Source organism: Neovison vison, chromosome 13 (genome assembly GCF_020171115.1).
Source record: "Neovison vison isolate M4711 chromosome 13, ASM_NN_V1, whole genome shotgun sequence".
In the NCBI taxonomy this organism is placed as follows: Eukaryota; Metazoa; Chordata; class Mammalia; order Carnivora; family Mustelidae; genus Neogale; species Neogale vison.
This window is the reverse complement of record NC_058103.1, coordinates 98,362,065-98,381,731: the sequence shown is the minus strand read 5'-3', so window position 1 is coordinate 98,381,731 and position 19,667 is coordinate 98,362,065. Positions and strand designations below refer to the sequence as shown.

General features: G+C 52.0%; 1 protein-coding gene across 2 annotated transcripts in view; it reads right to left on the bottom strand.

Moving 5' to 3' along the window:
* Positions 1–454: 454 nt before the first annotated feature.
* ANP32A (acidic nuclear phosphoprotein 32 family member A) overlaps positions 455–19,667 on the bottom strand; it is a 37,946-nt gene continuing 18,733 nt past the window's right edge. For both annotated transcript variants that reach the window (XM_044229832.1, XM_044229831.1), the window contains exons 2-7: positions 8,387–8,536; positions 8,072–8,194; positions 5,948–6,146; positions 4,703–4,800; positions 1,962–2,025; positions 455–1,710 (exon numbers count right to left, since the gene is read on the bottom strand). In XM_044229832.1, coding sequence (XP_044085767.1) covers positions 1,649–1,710; positions 1,962–2,025; positions 4,703–4,800; positions 5,948–6,146; positions 8,072–8,194; positions 8,387–8,536 — 696 coding nt within the window. In that variant the 3' untranslated portion in view covers positions 455–1,648. The remainder of the gene's footprint in view (positions 1,711–1,961; positions 2,026–4,702; positions 4,801–5,947; positions 6,147–8,071; positions 8,195–8,386; positions 8,537–19,667) is intronic.

Here is a 19,667-nt window from a genome sequence, read left to right as displayed (position 1 = left end):
TTTTGAACTCTTCAGAGATAAGAGAAACGACCATCATCATGGTAAGTCAAAAAGGAGTAGGTTTGTTTTATACGTTCCCGAGATCTTCAAGCACATGTCCTTTCTCCAGAGTCTGAACAAAACCGTAAGAGAATTCAAAATAAGGTCTCAAAGTTGACCTAACAAAATTTTTGGTGATCATTTTGGTGTTTGAGTAATTTTTTGTATCTTTACATCTTTCTGGGGTTTTATGCTGATGATGAAACTCATGCCAAGGACAGCACACCACCCAACCTTGTTTTGGGAGCCAAGGCATCCAAAATTCAGGCATCAGATTACCTGCCCTGGAAAGAAGCTATTTGATCAGATAACCTGTGCTAAGCTTCCCTCCCCCACCCCATCAGCTAGCAGCTTATCTGGAATGCATCTTAGAAAGACTGATGACCCTGTTGGACTCAAAGAAGCCACCCCCAAAAAAATTGTATAAAAAGATTTATTGAAATTTATCAATGACAAACAGACATAAAACTCAAAAGTTTGGCTCTTCTGAGGGGTAGGAGAGAAACCGGTGCAGATGTTCTTTTATACAGATGAAACACGGGCTAGGGAATCACATGTCACTTCTAAAGCAATCCAGAAGAGGGACATGAAAGCAAACCTGTACATTCACCAGGAATTTGCAGTCATTTCAGATTTCCACTAGTTAAGAAAATACAATTTTGCGTTAGTTTTCCGTGCTCGGGTGTATGAAAAAAAAACCCAGCCGACATGCAGCAGCGTCTCCTGTGCTCAGGTCTGTAAAAATGGTCTAAGCACAGAAGTACACGTGGAGGAATTCTCTTGTCATTTTCATAAAACAAAGCGTTCTAATATTTTACAGAACAAGATAGGACAGGTTTTTTTTTTTTTTGTTATTTCGTTTTTTAAATCTTTTAAAGAGGTTGACGTTTGAGGGTTTGCTTCTCTTTTAATTAGAATTACCAACTCCATTTTACTCCTAACTCCTAAGCCTGTGTTTTCAGCTCTCCAGCTCCTAACTCTGAAGAGTGACCTCAGAGTCTTCTTCGGAGAGCAAAGCCCACCGCCATCTGTGAAGGAGGAAAGAAATGAGAGACGGGGAATGTCCCCCAACCAGTGCCAAAATACGCCTTTCGGTTGCTATTTACAAACCAGGGCGTTGGATGCCTCTAGAAGGCCCAAGAAATGCAGGAATCACGGGAACCCAAATAAGAGGTAAGATGCCGGCTGGTGCTCAGGCCCTCCCGGGCTTTTGAGAAACCAAAAACGGAGGCCAGCCATGACCTTCCAACCGATTCCAGAGACTCAGGAAATACCAGGAAGTGTGAGAGCCCTCCAAACCGTCCTCTTTGAGAGTAAGGAACAAATGCTCATTCGGTGTGTACTCAGCTATAGCATTTACAGGGACAAAACCAGACACAAAGAAAAAGTAGGGGAAAAAAATAAAGAGTGGCAGTAAAAATAGTATTTTATTCCACCCCCTCCCGCCCTCCCTCCCCCCCAACAACCCCCAGTACACTTTTCCCCTCTCGTTCCCACAGCAACGTTACAATCAGAAAAAAATAAGTTTCGGGGGGCGGGATTTTGGGGGGGGGTAATGGGTAAAAACAGTCAAATCACAATAGGAATTTTTCAAAATAGGTTATTCCACTTAGTCGTCGTCTTCTCCCTCATCTTCAGGTTCTCGTTTTCGCTTCTGACCCCTTTCTTCTTCTGGAAGAGGAAGGAAAAGGCATTTAGGTTAAAACATTGATCCTGCCCCTGACTCAACCCACCTGCCGGGAAGCCAGGGGACCACGCATCTGGGAAGCTTTGCCGCCCCTGGCAAATCTGAGACGGGGAATCTGCCAAGACAGGGAGGCCCCAGGAGCCTCAGACGGTTGGGTCCCCTGGGCCTTTGCGGTCTACTCTGCCAAATGAGGGGGCCAGGCCGCTACCCGCCGAGAGTAAAAATGCTGCCATACCACCAACTTCTTCTTCGTCTTCCTCATCATCTACTTCCCCGTCGTTATAACCCTCTTCATCCTCCTAGGAAAGAAGATGGACGGCGGACATTAGGGGTGCCTCCTGCCCAGGGACATGCTGAGGAAGGCACTTCCCTAGACCATGGGAGAAAAAAGTGGAGGCTGCCCCTGCCTCTCAGAGCCCCACAAGAACCTGTCACCTCAGGATGGATCCAGAGCAGAGGTCCCTTTGCCTCAAGGAGCCCATTAAGAATCTGACAAAGCCCGGAACCCCTTGTCCAGAAAATACCCACACTACACACAGGAGCTGTAAACCCAGGCTCAGAATTTCTGACCCAGAGTCCCTGTAACTCAGGCACGCCTTCCTGTGTGTGTACTCTCCGGAGAAAAAGCTCCCCACGCCAACTCGGTCCTGCAAAGCCAGCCAGCTTTTCGTTTGGCTTCAGAACAGTTCTGGCTTCGAGGGAAGACCCCAGTTTTAGCAAATCCAGATTCCGTGGGCAAGCTCAACCTTGCCCTACCCAGCCCGTCTACCACTCTGCACACGTGGATCCCTTGGGGGGGGGGAGGTAAATGCCCCCTAAGGATAGCATTCCCAGCTCCTTCTGAGTCGGCAAGGTGTGTGAACTCATTCTCAATACAGGACCGCTGCCTTATGCTGTTCCTGCAGTCCCCTGCTAGTTGAATGTCTGCAGGCCAAACACCATTCCTAAAGCATAAGGTAACCCGTTGTTTAAAAAGAACTTGGTGGGGGGTGCCTGGGTGGCTCAATGGGTTAAAGCCTCTGCCTTTGGCTCAGGTCATGATCCCAGAGTCCTGGGATCAAGCCCCGCATCGGGCTCTCTGCTTGGTGGGGAGCCCCCCCCCCCAACCTCTGCCTGCCTCTCTGCCTACTTGTGATCTCTGTCAAATAAATAAATAAAATAAAATCTTTTTTTTTTAAAAAGATTTTATTTATTTATTTGAAAGACTGAGATCACAAGTAGGCAGAGAGGCAGGCAGAGAAAGAGGGGGAAGCAGGCTCCCCACCAAGCAGAGAGCCTGATGTGGGGCTTGATCCCAGGACCCTGGTATCATGACCTGAGCCGAAGGCAGAGGCTTTAACCCACTGAGCCACCCAGGCGCCCAGTAAAATAAAATATTAAAAAAACAAACAAACAAACAAACAAACAAACCCACAAAAAACAAAAACAAAAACAAAAACGTGGTGATAGACTTCTTTTTGTCAAGGGAATTACCCTTTTATAATGTCACCAAATAGTTCTTTAATCAGTCTGTTTGCTAAGACTTTTTTTTTTTTTTTGGTCTGTGTATAAGTTCTCCTTCGCTGGAAACTGGGACTCTGCAGATGGTCAATGAGATTACCAAAAACACAAAACAAAACAAAACAAAAAAACATACCATAAACAAAAAAAACCCCAAAAATCCCCAATACCCCACCCCCAAAGAAACCCCTGTACACTGTGTCTCCTGTGACAGGAAGTGCAGGATGAGAAATCCATTAGCCAACCAGACCTACTGCCCTGTCCTGGGGGGACCTGTTTCTCTAAGTCTTTATTTTTATTTTATTTTTATTTTTTATTTTATTTTATTTTATTTTTTTTAAGATTTTATTTATTTATTTGACAGAGAGAGATCACAAGTAGGCAGAGAGGTAGGCAGAGAGAGAGGAGGAAGCAGGCTCCCTGCTGAGCAGACAGCCTGATGCGGGACTCGATCCCAGGACCCTGAGATCATGACCTGAGCCGAAGGCAGCGGCTTAACCCACTGAGCCACCCAGGCGCCCCATCTAAGTCTTTATTTTTAAAAAACGCGCAATATTCTTTAGAACTGAGCCTAGTGGCCCACACTAAGGGAGAAGGGAAACTCAGCAGCTGAACAAGACAGGAACCAGGCTGATCACAGTGGCTTTTTTGTTTGCCTTGACCAGACTCTCCCAAGCGTGGGGGTGGGCAGAGATCCAGCCCAAGCGGGTCTGTGTGTGGCAGGCAGGTGTCTGCACTCTTAATGGATAGAGACGGCAAATCAGGGGGTGGGGGGCGTGGGGGTGGGGAGCGAGGCAGGTACCTTGTCTGCGCTGTTGTCACTTTAAGCCTCTCGAGGTCTAACCTTTGTAATTAGCAAGAGCTGACTTAGAATTCCAACAAGTCATGAACATGATCTGCTAGAGGGAGTCTCCAAACACCTCAACACAAGACCTAGCACACAGAACCGAGAACCCTGAAGGGTGTAAAGGCCTAAAACAGCAAGTGGTCAAACACTGTTCTCCAGTTCTTGTTTACAAATTATTATATCCTCTTAAGAATTCACTGAGTCGATCCCTATTAACAACCCAGATGCAAAACAACACCTATCTGACAGATAAGGAAAGAGTCTCAGAAAGGTTAAGGAACTTATCCAGGGACACACAGCCAGCAAGTGGCAGAGCTGGGCTCACTCCCCCACCCCCCAGACTGGGCTGTAGTAACTCTCACAGACATGCATAGGTCTTGGTAAGAAACTGGGGGTGAGAAAGGGTGTCAGCATAAAAGCATTATTTCCACATGCACCAGGGACCCTGGTCACGGTCATTTGGCACCCAGCAGTGTCTTACCCCACCACTGGCTCAGACTACCAAGGTAGTCTTTGGTTTTCCCTAGCAGACTCTAAGCACAGAGTAAATACCTGAATTAACATACAACTGCGAAGAGGCAATAAGTCAGGTGGACCCTGGGAGATGGTGCCCCTGCCCAGCCCCTTACCTCCTCTTCTCCACTCACGTCCTCCTCTTCTCCTTCCTCCTCCTCCTCTTCATCCTCCTCATCCTCCACTACCTGAGCATCTTCATCATACTCTTCCTCTGTGCGGCAGAAACGGGGACAGGGGAACTGGGGGTGAGCTGGTCTCCCTCGCAGCACAAACCCAGGCTCGTGGGCCCGGCACAGTCTTTGGTGGGGCCCAGGACCCTCTCACACCCACCGGCGCCCACAGCAGGGATGCTCCAATAGGACTCAACACATCTGGAAGTAATCCAAAAGACAAGCCCTCCCCTCCCAGCTTTTACAAAAGCAGAGATCCCTTGTGGAGGCTGAGACCACAGAGCAATTACTGGATCAAAGGACCAAGTCACAGGGCTTACAGAAGCCAAGACGCTTATTCACTTGGAAAGAGCATCTACCAAACTCCTGGCTTTAAAGGTGAAAATCTGAGTCCTTGAGGGGAGAAGTGACTTGTTCAAGGTCACTCATCAAGTTAGCCACCGAGGTGGGTCTAGAAACCTGGGCCCTTCCCGTTGGGTGAACACGTGTGTGAGTATCTTGCAAAACACTCCAACCTAACAAGGAAAAACAAAAAATCTTGTGTGTGAATTATGGGCGAAATGTCTCCTTTCTCATGGTTACTGTGGCCATGAAGCCCTGCAGGGAGGCCACACTGTGTTAGCACATGGGAAGGGGACAGCGAGAGGTGGCCCTCTCTTTTCTTCTTTCCTTCCTCCCTGTAGGCCCTGCTGGCTCACACTCACCCTCACTTCACTACCAGGGTGCTCAGCACGCCCCCTGCAAGCCTCCTCCACCTCCCAACCCCTCCTCACCCCCTTACACCTGCACTCTGGAGAGCCTGTGCCCTGCAGCCACCAGGGGGCTCCACACCCTCTCCAGCTCCTGCCCTCCTCTCCATTAGGGAGACCTAGATGAATGGGACCCTCAAGCCACACCCCATCTTCCCCACTACTGGGGGGTGGGAATTGAGCCCAGGGGCATACTACAGAGACACTGTAGGATCTCATTCCAGGGGCCTCTGGAAAAAGAAGAAAAACCTGAGGGAGGGTTCAGTTAGATGCTTCTCAAGTCATTACCATGCCATCAGGGAGACTCAGGATGCTTCTCTGCGGTTCTAGACCCCGTGAGCAAGATCAGGGACCATGGTTAACAAAGCAGCCCCCTTCCCTCCACAGTTGTGCAAAGGAGACCACCAGCCTGCCCCTATCCACCCCCCCAAGCACCCACCGTCCTCATCCTCCTCATCGTCATCCAGGCCCTCCACGTAGCCCTCGGCGTCTGAGTCGGGGGCCTCCTTGTCGTCCCGGTCGTAGCCATCGAGATACGTGAGCTGCGGGAGGAGCTTGAACACGTTTTCTCGGTAGTCGTTCAGGTTGGTTACCTCACAATTGAAAAGGTCTAAGCTCTTGAGGTTTTCTAACTTTTTCTGCAAGCAGAAAGATGAAGTTCAACAGTGAGTTGTGGAGGACGGGAGGGGAGGGGGCAAACAACCCAGGAAAACAGTTGGAGAAAATGGCTTTGCTCTGCCCAGCCTAGTCACTGGTGGATGGATCTCAGTTCCCGCCACTGGAAAAGGCCCTAGGGGGGCCTCATCCAATGGCAACGAAGTCTGCAAGTATGGCTTTGGCCCCATCAGTGACTGGCTTCAAATCAAGCTGTGGCTCCCCCTGAAGCTCCAGCCAAGAGCTTTGCTGTTGTCCCCATGACTGGGGAGCCAGAGGGAAACGGAAAAGGTGGCACAAACTAACAAGGTCTATTAGTAATGATGGTGAGGATGACGGCCCTTAACACAGCACACCAGGTAGCAGTGACTCAGTTTATCCTCACAGCCCTGATAAGGCAGAAGTGATTACTAGTCCCGCAGCTCTCAAGATCTCAAGAGCAAGAAGTCATTCTCAGCAGGTCAAGGGCAGGGAGGGAGTTTGGGCTGTGGCCGGGGCAGGGGGGGCACGACCCCAGCATCCTCTCATCCCGCAGAGGGGAGCACAGCACATCACTCACACTGGTCACCAAGGAGAAGCTACAGAAACGCATGTGGTCTGTGCAGGGAGAATAGGGTGTGTTTCTGTGTGCGTGCATCTGTGTGTGCGTAGGTCTGACCTTTAATGGTAACTAAATCACAATGATTTATATACACACACACTTGGTCTCCATACCTGTCTCCTCAAATACACATATACAGAACTTCAAAGATTTCCCTATGAAATCATTAAATCAGGGCTTCCAAGTAGATCAAAATAGTTTTGCTCTGCTCTAGGAGGTTGGCGGAAGACCTGAAAAGAAGGGCTATGGGAAGCATATCTCTTAGTGGCCTCCATGTCACCTACGGTAGAAGTCTGAGCTTAACGAAGAAGGACCAGCTTCTGCCACGCTGGCCCATCAAGCCGCCCCTCGAGTGTCCAGAGTGTGAGGGGTGCTCTGTGCACAAGAACCTACAAACCCAAACTGAGTGATGCCCCAACTTGTCCTAATGCGGCAAAGCTGGCAAAACAGCCTCACGACCTGGCCCGGATTCTGAGGTGTGCGGCTTGCGGGACAGTTCCTATGTGTATGTTTACAGCAAATGTGCTCATTAGATGCAACATTATTTCTCTGTTTCAAGAATGCTGTTAATCAATGACACAGCTGAAATCAGGGGAACACAATCCTTCAGACGCAGTAATGCAGACACTGTTCTGACCCAGCCTTGCCCCTTCCTGGTGAATAAATCCATGAAATGTGAGGCAGATTCAGCTATTTGAAGATGAGGCCCCAGTCACCATCACACCGAGAACTGGAGACCAAGGGTCAGTCACCCTCCTCTGTGCCCCTTAGGAGAGTAAGGCCGGCATTGAGGCTCTCATCCTATACCATCCTGTGCCATCCAGGGCACCGTCCCACCATTCGAAGGTACCAGCCTCAGGCCAGCCGTCGGAGGAGAAAACAAGTGGCCAACTCCAGGGGCAGCAGAATTCCTGATGATTCCTCCCTCCCCAACGAGGGACAAGGAATCATGTTCTAAGAAATGACAGCTTGGGTTTCCAAAGCTGAGCAGAAGCTGTACGAAGGAAAGCCCCAAGGTGAGGGTCGGAACCCACCCTTGCCTCCCGACCGCCACTCGGCTGTGTGACCCTCGGCTGTGTGACCTTGCTCAAGCCACTGAGTGTCTCTAGGCTTCCGTGTCTCTTTGGACCAAGCAGAAATGAGCTCCAACTCTACCACGTGGCCCATAACGAGAGTCAAATAAAGTAAGATACATGGGGCAGGGGGAACGACAGAAAAACAACACTCTACAAAGGTAAAAGTAGTAGTCCCTGATACCAATCCCTCCCACCTCCCACCCTGTGGAGGGGAAGGACCCAAATGACTCACCAGTGGCTCTATTGTGCTGAGGTCTTTAATTTTGTTGCCACTTAAATTTAGATGCGTGAGGTTCGGACACTTTTCTGCCAATACTTCCAGGCCCCCTGAGATTCTGTTATCGCTTAGTTCAAGCTAAACAGGGCAGGGAGGGGAAAAGTACAAAGAGCTGGTAAAATGAAGGCCAAGGGCCCAGAGCACTCGGCCCCCAGCAGACAGGCGAGGGGCAAGTCAGCGCACATGCCCGGCTCCCCCTCGGTTCCGCTCCGCAAGCACAGAGTAACGACCCCCTCCTCCCTGCCCACACACACTCCTCACCCTATTTACCTTCTTAAGTTTGTTTAACTTTGGTAAGTTTGCGACTGAGGTGAGGCCTACGTTGATTGTACTTAAGAACTCCAGTTCCTCAAATTCATCTGTGAGGCCTTCGATTTTGCCTTCGATCGACCGGCAGTTGTCAAGGACAAGCTCTTTCACCTGCAAAGGGAAGGGCAGAGTGAATGGAGGGGCAGACTCAGGACTGGGGCCGGGGAGGGGGGTCAGGCCTCCTCAGGACGGGGAGATAGGTCCTTCAGTATATGATGGTGGCACCCGCTTGCCTCTCCGGGAGCAGGCCACCGCCAACACCCACCCCAGGCTTCCCACCTCTACCTGAACCGAGGGCAGGGAGGGCTGTGGTAGGGACACACTCCCGAAAGGAGCTTGGGCTGGACCACAGTAACACACTCCATAATCCCTGGTGGTCTCATTCCAACCCCACTGCCACACTGCTTCCAAACTCCTGTTAAAAATCAGCCACCACAGTCTCCAGCTTCCCGTCAGCCCTGGCCACTCCCATGGTCCCATGGCCTCGGCCTGACCACTTCCCCAGGCCAGCTACCTTCCTTCCCATCCTCAGGCCCCACTGTCCTCCACCTCTGTGCACCTGTGACCCTCTGAGTGTGGATGGGTCCCCAGACACACATGGCCGCTTGTTCCCACCGGCTTGCCCACCAGAGCCCGCCCACCAGGTCTGGTGCTTGTCACCATGGTCACCGACTTGGCCTGGCCCAGAGCAGGGGCAGCATACTCTATTCTGCAGAGCAGCCACAGGACTTCCTGTAATGATGGACGCCTCCTGCTCTGCCCATGAAAGGAGCCACTGGCCATTTGCAACATGGCTGGGGAGAATGAGGGACTGAGTTTTCATTTTCCTTAATTTAAGTGTAAAAAGACACTACTTAAAGTTACCATATTAGGTAGAGCCTCTCTAGGCCCTGCTCTTCACAGGGCCCCGAGAGTAGACGTGAAATCCCCCAAAGTGACAGGCTGAGGCCATCAAAGAACAAAGGTCGGTCTTCAGGAAGCACCTCTGTGACCCTATGCCTTCTTTAAAACTCCCTGGAGACAATGTTGCCACCGCAGTTATGTTTTCCTTGTTTCTATTCTTTCCCAAGTTTGGGTCCAAATCCTTTCTAATCATGTAGAAAGTCTGATAAAAAGCCATGTCTCGGGGTGCCTGAGTGGCTCAGTGGGTTAAAGCCTCTGCCTTCAGCTCAGGTCATGATCCCAGGGTCCTGGGATCGAGCCCCACATCGGGCTTTCAGCTCAGCGGGGAGCCTGCTTCCCCCTCTTTCTCTGCCTGCCTCTCTGGCTACTTGTGATCTCTGCCTGTCAAATAAATAAATAAAAATCTTAAAAAAAAAAAAAAAAAAAAAAAAAGCCATGTCTCACTGGGTTGCTAAAAGGCAGATGTGGCTGAAGGCGATTCCAGGCTCCAGTACAGATGGGAGGGAGAAAAGCTGAAAAGAGTGATCAAGTCTGGGGCCTGAATGACCCTGGGGAGTCAGCAAGGGAGGCCAGGGTGTCCCGCCCTCCAGGCAGATATCTGTGGTTACCCACTCCTGTCCTGCAGTCCAGCTGCTCCCTGGCCACCCAGGGCCAGCAGGCCCCATAACGGTGACTCCTCCTGGCTGCACCAGTGCTCGACACCTGACTGCTCGCTAGAGCCTTAGGAAAGCCTGCATCCAGGTGGCTGGTACGCTGCCGGCCTGGGACGTCCACCCACATGTTACTTGTCTCGGATGGGTCACATGGCATCAGACAGTACAGTCTAGTTCTTCTCAATAGCAGTCCCATATGGTCCAAAGGGTCATGCCAGCCCCTCAGAGTCTTTCTTTCTCGTGGATAAGAGGACCAATTTGCTTAGACCTTCCTGCTGGGCCCAGGACGACCGGCTTGCCACAGTCCCCAGGGGGAAGCTTGGGGGAATAGAGTCCGCAGTGGGCCTGCCATGCTCCTTCTCAGCCGACCTCGGTCAACAGGCAGACCACAGGAGCTCAGGGGCACATCTGGGCTGCAGAGCCCCACAGCTGCCCTGCTTTCCGCCTCCTTGGTGCAGAGAGGTGGTAGGCTCAGCCCAGCACAGCAGCACAGTTTGCCAGGAGGGGCCGAAGCCAGGCGCAGGAGCTCCTTCCCAGAGCTGACCTGTTCTGGGCCCAGGCACTGGCCGCCAAGGCCCGCCTATCCCTTGGATTTGGGATGGGAGAAGTTAAATCCTTTTTCACTCCCTCAGTCCCCAGGAGAGGCCAGATGTCTAGGTCAAGCCACCTTCTCAAGGTCACTGGCGAGAGTGGCTGGGAATAAATCCTATGAGGCCTTTTACCCCAGGGCAGGAAATCAGTGTAGAGCCAGGAAGCCTACCCTTAGGGGAGCAGGGCAGAGGGAGAGCCACTGTGCTGGGGGAGGGAAGGCCACCACCTCTGCGGCACTGGAGCCACAGGGCCCACAGTCTTCAGAAGGCGCTGCAGATTCTTGAAGCTCCACCAGAGAAAGACAAATATGAGAAGGGATTCTAGCCCAGCCTCAAAGATTTCAGACGTGTGGTTTTTCCAGATGGGTCAAGGGCTTCTCCTCTTAACGGCCATAAGCCAAGGAAAAGAAGGTCTTAGAGACTGGGGGAGGTGGTGTTGGGAATTGGGGGAATTCTTCCCTGGAAGCTGGTGTCTCTTCCAGAGAGGCACAATGCTGCCTGGGAATTCTACAGACAGACCCAGGGTCCCAGTCCCAACTTCCAACACCATGACCAATGGCGGGGACATTCCTCTCAAGGACAATACATAAGCTGCTACCACTAACGTTTTTTGTGGGTTTTTTTTTTTTTTAAGATTTTATTTATTTATTTGACAGAGATCACAAGTAGGCAGAGAGGCAGGCAGAGAGAGAGGAAGGGAAGCAGGCTCCCTGCTGAGCAGGGAGCCCAACGCGGGGCTCAATCCCAGGACCCTGGGATCATGACCTGAGCCTAAGGCAGAGGCTTTAACCCACTGAGCCACCCAGGCGCCCCACCACTAACGTTTTTATTCCTAGTAACAGTCAGATCTTTCCTGAGCCCTCAACAGGTACCCTCAATGTGCTTCGCCTGCACCAGCTCACCTAATCCTCACCACTGCTCTCTGGGGGGGGGGGGGGGAGAGTCTCCCATCTCACCCCAGAACCACTGGCCCTCAAGTCCCAGGAATGGTCAGCACCAAGCTGGTCAGTGCTGGCTCCTGATTGTTTCTCAAACCTTCCCAAATGTAAGGTCCAAGTTCTCTCAGAACTACCTCAACTCTCCAAGCTCCCCTGACACCCTTCTTGTAAGGGTTCCACCAGCAGGATGGGGGCCAGTCCCATCAGTCCCCGCCACTGCTAAACTTCCTCCGTAACCAAAACAAACCCCAAGCCAGCCCTCATTCAGATGAGGCTGCAATCAGGGAGCAAGGATGTGGAGAAGGGTTGGGGGAGTGAGTAGGAAGAGCCCCCCTCCCCAGCCACTTGGGCGGGCCCCCTGCTGTCTGGTCCCAGGTGGCCCTTACAGGTCAGGTCCGTGGGGCCTCTGGGACCCCCACCGGTTTTTGCATTTCCTTCCTAGCAGGGGGTTTCAGCAGTGTTGGGGCAAGATCAAAGAGGTGAGAGAGGGGCAAGGCTTAGACTCAGAGGCTGCTGAGATCACCAAAAAGCCCAAACCACGAGGGGGAAATCCACTGCTGCTTTGGGGAGTGACTGTCACTTTGGAGATGGCAGGTAAGCTCCCTGTGAAGTATCTGAAATGGACCAGAAAAAAACAAAAACACCAGCCCAACAGGAGGCCTAGAGTCATCCCATGCACCCCCTCCTGACCCTGGACTCCGTGGAAGGCCGCCCTTTCCTAGAGCTCTGGGACAGGCTCACATGTTTCCAAACCCGCAACCAGCCCCACACGCCTCAGACCCACTCCAAGCTCCTGCTCCAGTCCCAACCCACTTCCTCCCCGTCCGTGTGGCAGACGCCGCTCCAGACCCTTCCAAGCAAAGAGCGTATCCCTTTTACATCCAGGGTGTGTTCTGCTTAAAAAAGAAAAAAAAAAAAATTAAGGTCCACGTCCCCCTGCCAAATCCTGGGTGTGAGCTAAGTGCAAAGTTAAAATTAAACTGAAAATTTGTACTTTGGGTTTAGATTCTCTCCCAACTCCACTGGCCCTTTAAAAATATCTGAATGTGGTTCCTCTCTCTCCAGCCCAACCACTGGCTTCCTCTGCTGGTGTCAGAAGCTTTTCAAACACCCATGGACAGAAGTACTCGGGGCTCTATGCTTCACCCCTCAGGTGTCAGCACCCCCCAGGGGTCTGTATATTCATCCTCGGCCCCAACTGAAAGGTAAGGAGGGAGGGAGGCAATGAGGCTTCCCAAGGAATCAGACTGTCCGGCTCTGGTATTTCCTGAAAAACTTGTCCCCAAAGCAAGGACACAGCAATCGCTTCTCACCAATGGGAACGGAACCGTCCGTGATAAACACAAACACATTATTACTCTAAGGAACAACCCGTTGCTTGTTTCAAAACTGTGAAATCTTGTCTTCACAGTTCTCTCAAATTCGATCATTTCCTCTCTATTCTCTACACCGCAGTCCTGGTCACGGTCATCTAAGTCACTCCAAGTCTGTTTCAGCCTCCAAATGGGGTCTCTGTGACAGCGGGGGGGACAGTTGGACTACTGGAACATTCAAGTAGCCCGACTCCATCCCCGAGCTCTGAGGCTCTGGCTCCGCATAAAGGGGAGAACGGTATCTGTTTAACCCACGAAGTGCAAACTCCAGCCTAGAAAACATGCCTCCTGGCTTCCTGCCGCTTGGGGGTGGGGGTGGGGAGTCCAAGTTTTTAAATGGACCTAAGGAGGCCCTCCACTAGCCACCTCCCTACCTCCCCCAACTACAGGGCTCCCCACGTCTCACTCCTGCACCACAAATGGTGTTCAGGCCCCCCTCCCCAGGAAGCCTTCCCCCGCCCAGCTCCCAGCATCCCAGGGCACTGAGGGCAGCTGCCACATGAATCATTTAATCGTGTATTAAGCATCCGATCCTCCTAGAGGTCAGGGACTGTCCTTCCCCATAATCAGCCTAGCAGGGGGCGGACACCAGAGTAAGTGCTTAACAAACATCCCGTTATGGTGCCAGGCACAACACTAGGTGCTGCGCAGTGAGTCAAACCGCTGTGAAACATACAGTGTAATCAGTCCCACACAGATGGGAATGAACCTGACCTCTTCTAGACAATGTGTCCCCCAGGAGGCAGGCCAACTGCGGACACTCCTCTTGACCTGACCCAGTGCTCTGGACACCGACCTCTTGCCTAGAAGCAGCCCCTGCCTCCGTAAAGGGTGTACCTGTGACATTGTTATAGAGTAACATGCTGGGGACTCAGAGGCTGCTGTGAGCCACAGTTGGGGTCCTTGCCAGCAGGGGTGTGGTGCCGGCTGGGAGGAGACCGCCGTCTGGTAAACAGCTACTGGAGCAGGGTTCCAGGTAGCGGGCCTGAGCAGGGGGACCGAGTGCATTCTTTAAACGCCCAGGGGCCAGGCATGCTCAAGGAAGACAGGAGGGACCCAGAAAAACCGAGAAAGGGGATGCACTGTATCAAATTCTGGACCAGCTATATAGTTGGCAAGACTTCGTTCGAAATGAAAATTTGAGGCCCACTGCTCAAAAACTGTTAAGAATTCCAGAGACAGCGACAGCACTGCATTAAACCCAAGGGAGAGCCCTTCGAAGCCCAGGGCCCTGTGTGACTGCACAGGTCACACACAGGCCCATGATCAGGGGGCCCTGATTTAAACGGACAGCTCAGGCCTAAAACAGAGACCACTGAAGGCCAGAACCAGAAAGAAGGAAGCTCGAGCGAGAACAGCTCTTTATGTTTCCAGGACCTCCGGAGGCAACGTGGAGAGGTGGACAGAAGGCAGGCTCTGGAGTCAGACTGACTGGGCTCCAGTCCACATTCTCCACTTGCTGGCTCATCTCACCTCTCCTGAGCTTCCGTTTCCTCCGATGGCAGTAATGCCCATCACCTAGAGCTGGATTAAGTGAAATAACGCACTTAGAGCATCCCCTGCTCGGAAAAAGCCACTTGTCTTCTCCCGGATCCACAGCCACCTCTCCCCACTGTGTCCACAGTCACGGCACGAGAATGGGAACAAAGGGGGGTCGGCACATCTGAGCCACCAAAGCTGTCTTTCATGAAAGGCATGAAGCTTCATAACATTTTGGAGAGCGAAGATGTTACACCCAAAATACACCCCTCTTGACTTTGTATCTACACCTTGTTTTGTTTCTTTTTCCCCCACGAGCCTCCAGCCTTGATTTTTTTTCTTTCACTGAGCAAGAATTCAATAAATATGTGTAGCTTTGGTTTCAACCCTGTCAGTCCCTGACCAATTTAGTTTTCAGGTTCCAGTCTTGCACAGAAGAGGAGACTCAAATCAAATTGACCCCGTGTTTTTTTGGTGCTCATGGGTTTTAAATAGGTCAGCTTTTAAATGGGCCATCCCCTGTTGCAGATTCCATTTCTAGCTAGAAGGCCAAACTGTTTGAGTCACCAAGGCTGAGGGGAAATGAGCTTCTTCCCAAAGGTGTTCAATAGGAGCGACAGATGCTTGTGATTCTGTTGTTTCGACCCTAAAATCTCTACTTTTGCTTAACAGTCTGTGGGGCAAAACCTGCAAAAACCGGTCAGGTTCCATGAGGGGAAAGCCAGGCTCTGGGAGAAGAGTCGGACATTTTGAAAGCTGTAAAGGCCTTTGGGATCATCTAGGTCAGTGGCTTTCTGACCACAGCCCACAGTAAAAAATACATTCCTGCCTTGGCTCAGTATACCCATGTGTTGTGTACAGGCACACACACCAAAACAAAACATACCCAATCACAGTGACTCTTTTTTCTATTACATTAGAAAATTTTTATTTTTTTTTTTAAAAGTGTGACCCACAGCTTTTAAAACACTGGTCCAGTTTAGCCCTCTTTTTGCAGAGGAAAAGGCAAGGCCCAGAATTGGCCCTGGGTCCAGGAAACCCCGAGTGGGGTGGTCCTTCTGCCACACCATTTGCTCTGATCAAAAACCACCGTTCCCAGTGGAAGACTGTGGCATCCTCCACATTGCTCATGAATTTCTTCTAACAGGAGAATATTCTGCAGCCCCCGGGGTCGCTAGGACTCTGGTCTCTGCACCTTCAAGATCTTTTTAAAATCTTAACTAAGGGGCAGGGTCCCCACATTACCTTAAAACAAAACAAAACAAATCTCTCCAAGAAGAAAAGCATCTTAGTGTCTGGATTTTGTTTGTTTCCTACAATAGAGCTCGGAAGGCACGGGTGGGAGCACATGGCCGCGGGAAGTCGGTGACGCCATCCTTATTATTTTAGGGAACCGTGGAACGCAAGCCGAGGCGCGCTGCGGCGTAATTAAGCTGTCGGCCAGGCCCAGGGAACAGGCTGAGCGCCGGCGCGGGGAGGGCCCGCATTAACATAAAGCCTGTGACTGGCTCCTGCGCTGCCTGGAACCGGCTTCCTCCCTCCTCCAGCGGGCGTGGGGAGGTCTCGGTTTCTGCCTGGCCGAGACAGAGGAGCTGGTTCCCTTGCAGATGCTTCCTCCAGCCAGAAGGACAGACTCAGCTGAACTGCAGGCCGGCCCCGGCAGCTGTAGGACCCGGGCTTTGGTCTGGTCCAGTGGGCCCATTCAGCAAGTGAACTCCCAGCAGAGCTGGGGCCGCTCCCTGATGTTCCGCCCTTGCTTGCCTGCCTGGACACCCCATTCCTCCCTTCTGGACCCGTCTAGAGTCTACTCCACTTCCAGACCCTGTCCGTTCCACCTCTTGGACGAAGGCCTCCCTGATCACCCAGACCCTGCCCCAGCCCTACCCGCTTTAAGCGCATGTGAAGGACAGTATTCCCAGGGCAGCAGAAAATAGGTCCAGAAGGCTGTCTGGCCCCGGGAAGTGGGGAGGAGTTGTCTTGGTCTGACTTGGCTAGAGAAAGGGGGTGGAGGGGATACGGGGAGAGGTGAGGTCTGGAAACTGGTGGAGGACACAATCCACTGGCAATCTAGCAGGCTGCCTCTTCTCCTTGGCTGTCCCTCTGCACCTGTAGTCCCAGAGGGTGGGATGAGGCAGGAGTCTGAAGTGCAGTCCAGTGAAGGCCCTGGTCCCAGCAGGTGGGATCTAAATGGGGACCAGGAGAAAGAAAGGGGGACAAGAAGCGTGGAGGTACAGTGCCAAGGATGGTCACTGTCCAGTCTGATGACTGGGATGGCCCCTGGTTACTTTGCCAGTAACTTGTCCTATGCCTTGGGGCAGTCCCCTACTGCGCACACTGGACAATGGAGCTTGAGTGCAGAGAGGAGGCCCCCTTCTGTGGGTCCACATACTTTTAATCCCACCTCACGTCCAAACTCAGCCTCTATTCCCCAAAAGGAAGTGGGAGATTTCATGGACAGAAAGAGCCCAGAATTCATCCCTGGGGGATGCCAGGAAGGAAATTTGGGGCCCCAGGCAATTAATGAAACACAAAAATCAATCATGTAATCTCTTAAAACAAATCGGGATCACAAAAACAGCCCCCAGAGGCAGAGGGTGTTGAGTTCCAAATGCAGAAGTCTGGCATCATCCCCTCTGATGTCTGCCATCTCCCAGGGCAGCAGGGAGTAGGCAGCTCAGCCCATGGGGTCCTAGTCCCTGTTCGACAACACTGTGGTTCACAGAAAACCACACTGTCCGTGATGATCATATTAAAGAGCCATAGCACTGGCCCCATGCAACAGAAGAGCCATGAGGAGACAGAAAAGAAAGGCCTGGAAAGCAGAGAGGCAAATCCTAGCCCATCTTCCTAAAACACTGCTTTGAACATGTCCTTTCAGGTCCTGTCACTCCTGGTCCACTGCCTTTACCAGCCACGGGACTGCAAAACCAGAGGATTCCCAGCCTCCCAGCGACCCGGTGTGCCAGGACCAAACACCCAAGGCGGTTTGTCCCCACCTCACCTCTCTGCCAGCCTCCCTGCCCTGCAGCCAACATAGTGACACCACCTGGCATTTCATCCCATGTGACATGTGACGAAGTGGTTCCCCAGACATCACTTCATTGACTCCGCAGATGACTGGAAGTATACCCATCAGATCCCTCTCCCAGGAAAATGGCCCCTGCCCACCAGGGCCCTCTGAGAGAGCCGCTGGTTGGCCACAGGGCACCTGGCAGTCCTTCTTTCTGCGGTCTCTCCTCCAAACACTGCCTTACCAAGGTCTGAGGCTTCCGTGTTTCCCTGCTGGTGCCCTGCCCACAGGGGTTGGCCTTCAGTAAACACTTGCTAAGTGGTCAAAATGGACTGGGTCACTCAAGCCAGAGCCAAGAATGGAGCAGGGATGGGCAACGGCTCCAAACAATCTAGATTCTAAAAGGCTAAAGAACCCCTTACTCACTTTCTGGAGCAAAGCATCCCACTAATTCCACTCTTAGGCAAATCCACAAACATGGCTTCCTGGACACCCTGTCTCAGCTGCCTGGGGTGGCTGACTGGGGCTCCTGAAATCAGACTCGGGGATGTTTAGCCCAGCTGAGATCACCTGTGGATAGAAGGGGCTGTGTGCTATGGAAATGCCACTGGAGTCCTCAAGTTAGCAGGGTCTGAAAAGACAGCGCAGGGTCTCTGCGGTGGGTCCCACGTGGACCTTCACAGCTACCCAGTCCCCATGGTTCCCGACGTGGAAGAACAGTCCACAAAACAAAGGTTAATTCACTGGTTTCCTCAGTTTCACTCCTCGGGGCTCCATGAGCTGGCACGTCAAGCCTCTGCCCAGCCCGGCCCGGCAGCACAGCCCTGAATGTGCCTCCGATGGAACTTCTAGCTGGCTCTTCCAAAGTGCTTCAGAGAAGCCAAGGACCCCATCAGCACCACTGGACCCAAATCAGCTCCTCAGGTATCTGATGAAGCTCAGTGGAAACCAACCCAGTGACTACCCAAGGTCACACAGCTAGCCCATCATGGAAATCCAAAGTCCTTGGGCTGTTCTCCATCCTCTTTCAATTTAGGGCCCACACCCCAAAGCCTCGGGCCTCTCCAGAGGAGCCTCTCCAGAGTGAACTCGTTAAGGCAAGAGGAAACAACGGAGGACAAGGAAATCGGCTGTGAGGAAGAGGGACCCAGGCCGGATCCCGGCACTCCTCCCTCCCTCCTGCCTCCACGCACCCCCAGCGGGGCTGGAGATACAGAAAGGGCAGAGAAAAAGGCTCAGTTGCCTCCTTCCCTGCCACCTGAACCCAAGATGACAGCGGCAGTGGCAATGACAGAAGCGAGCAAACAGCATGGCACTCAAGTCCCCCGATCCAGTCACCCATCTGAAGCCACGATGGGGGACAGACACAAAACCCAACCTCACACAAGCGCCTAAAGCTGGGGGTGCAAGTTTCTTCTATCCACAGCAAATCAGCCAAGGGTCTCACATACGAAGCAATTTAATGTCAGTTCTTTCTCCTTGAGAGAGATGTGACATGTGCAACTTGCCTAAGTCTGTAAATGACAGGCTTACGGTCAAAGTATTAGAGAGGGACGTGGGCCCAACGTCCCTATCTGTTCCATGTCTGCAGACTGGCAGGGCAGGGAGGGGAGTAGTGGCAGGAGGGTGAGGAAGGAACGGGGAAACGAGAGGCTGCCAGGAGAAAGGAACGCGGAGGGCAGAGGGACAGACAAACCCTGAAAAACACCATAGGCACTGAAAAAGAGAGAAGAGATGATACACATAAAGGTTAAGCACATTCTGCGGGACTTCAGAGACAGAACTTGACCAGTATTTACTGTCTTTTAAAAAACAGGGTCCGGGTTAGGTTCCTGGTCCTTCGCAGATCTACTACAGCTGCTATAATCTCAAAAATGCTAAAAGCCAAGCCAAAGACCTTACAACCTTTATGATTCTGGAGGGGTCAGGGAGGGGCCCCACCACTGAAGAGACCTACTGAGTTCTGTCTTCATCAGCAGAGCCCATTCCAGGCTGTGTGGACAGAGACAAGTCAGTAAGGGCCAAGGTTCCTTGGTCAGGGTCCCTAAACACTCTGCTCCAACAGGCCTAAACCTTAAATTCTGAACCCTGAAGCCAAATGTTGAGGAAGGCACTGAGGGTGGGAAGGGCCCTTACAGCTGCAGGCACTGGGAGGACAGTCAAAGGAACTGGCAATGATGGGGGGGCTGGGGTGCGCGCCCGGAAGGAGAAGTCTTGTAATAAGCCATCTTTCTGCAACTATTTGAAGGAGTGTCACATGCATGCAAGTCCAATTCTTCCAGGTTTTCTGGCACTT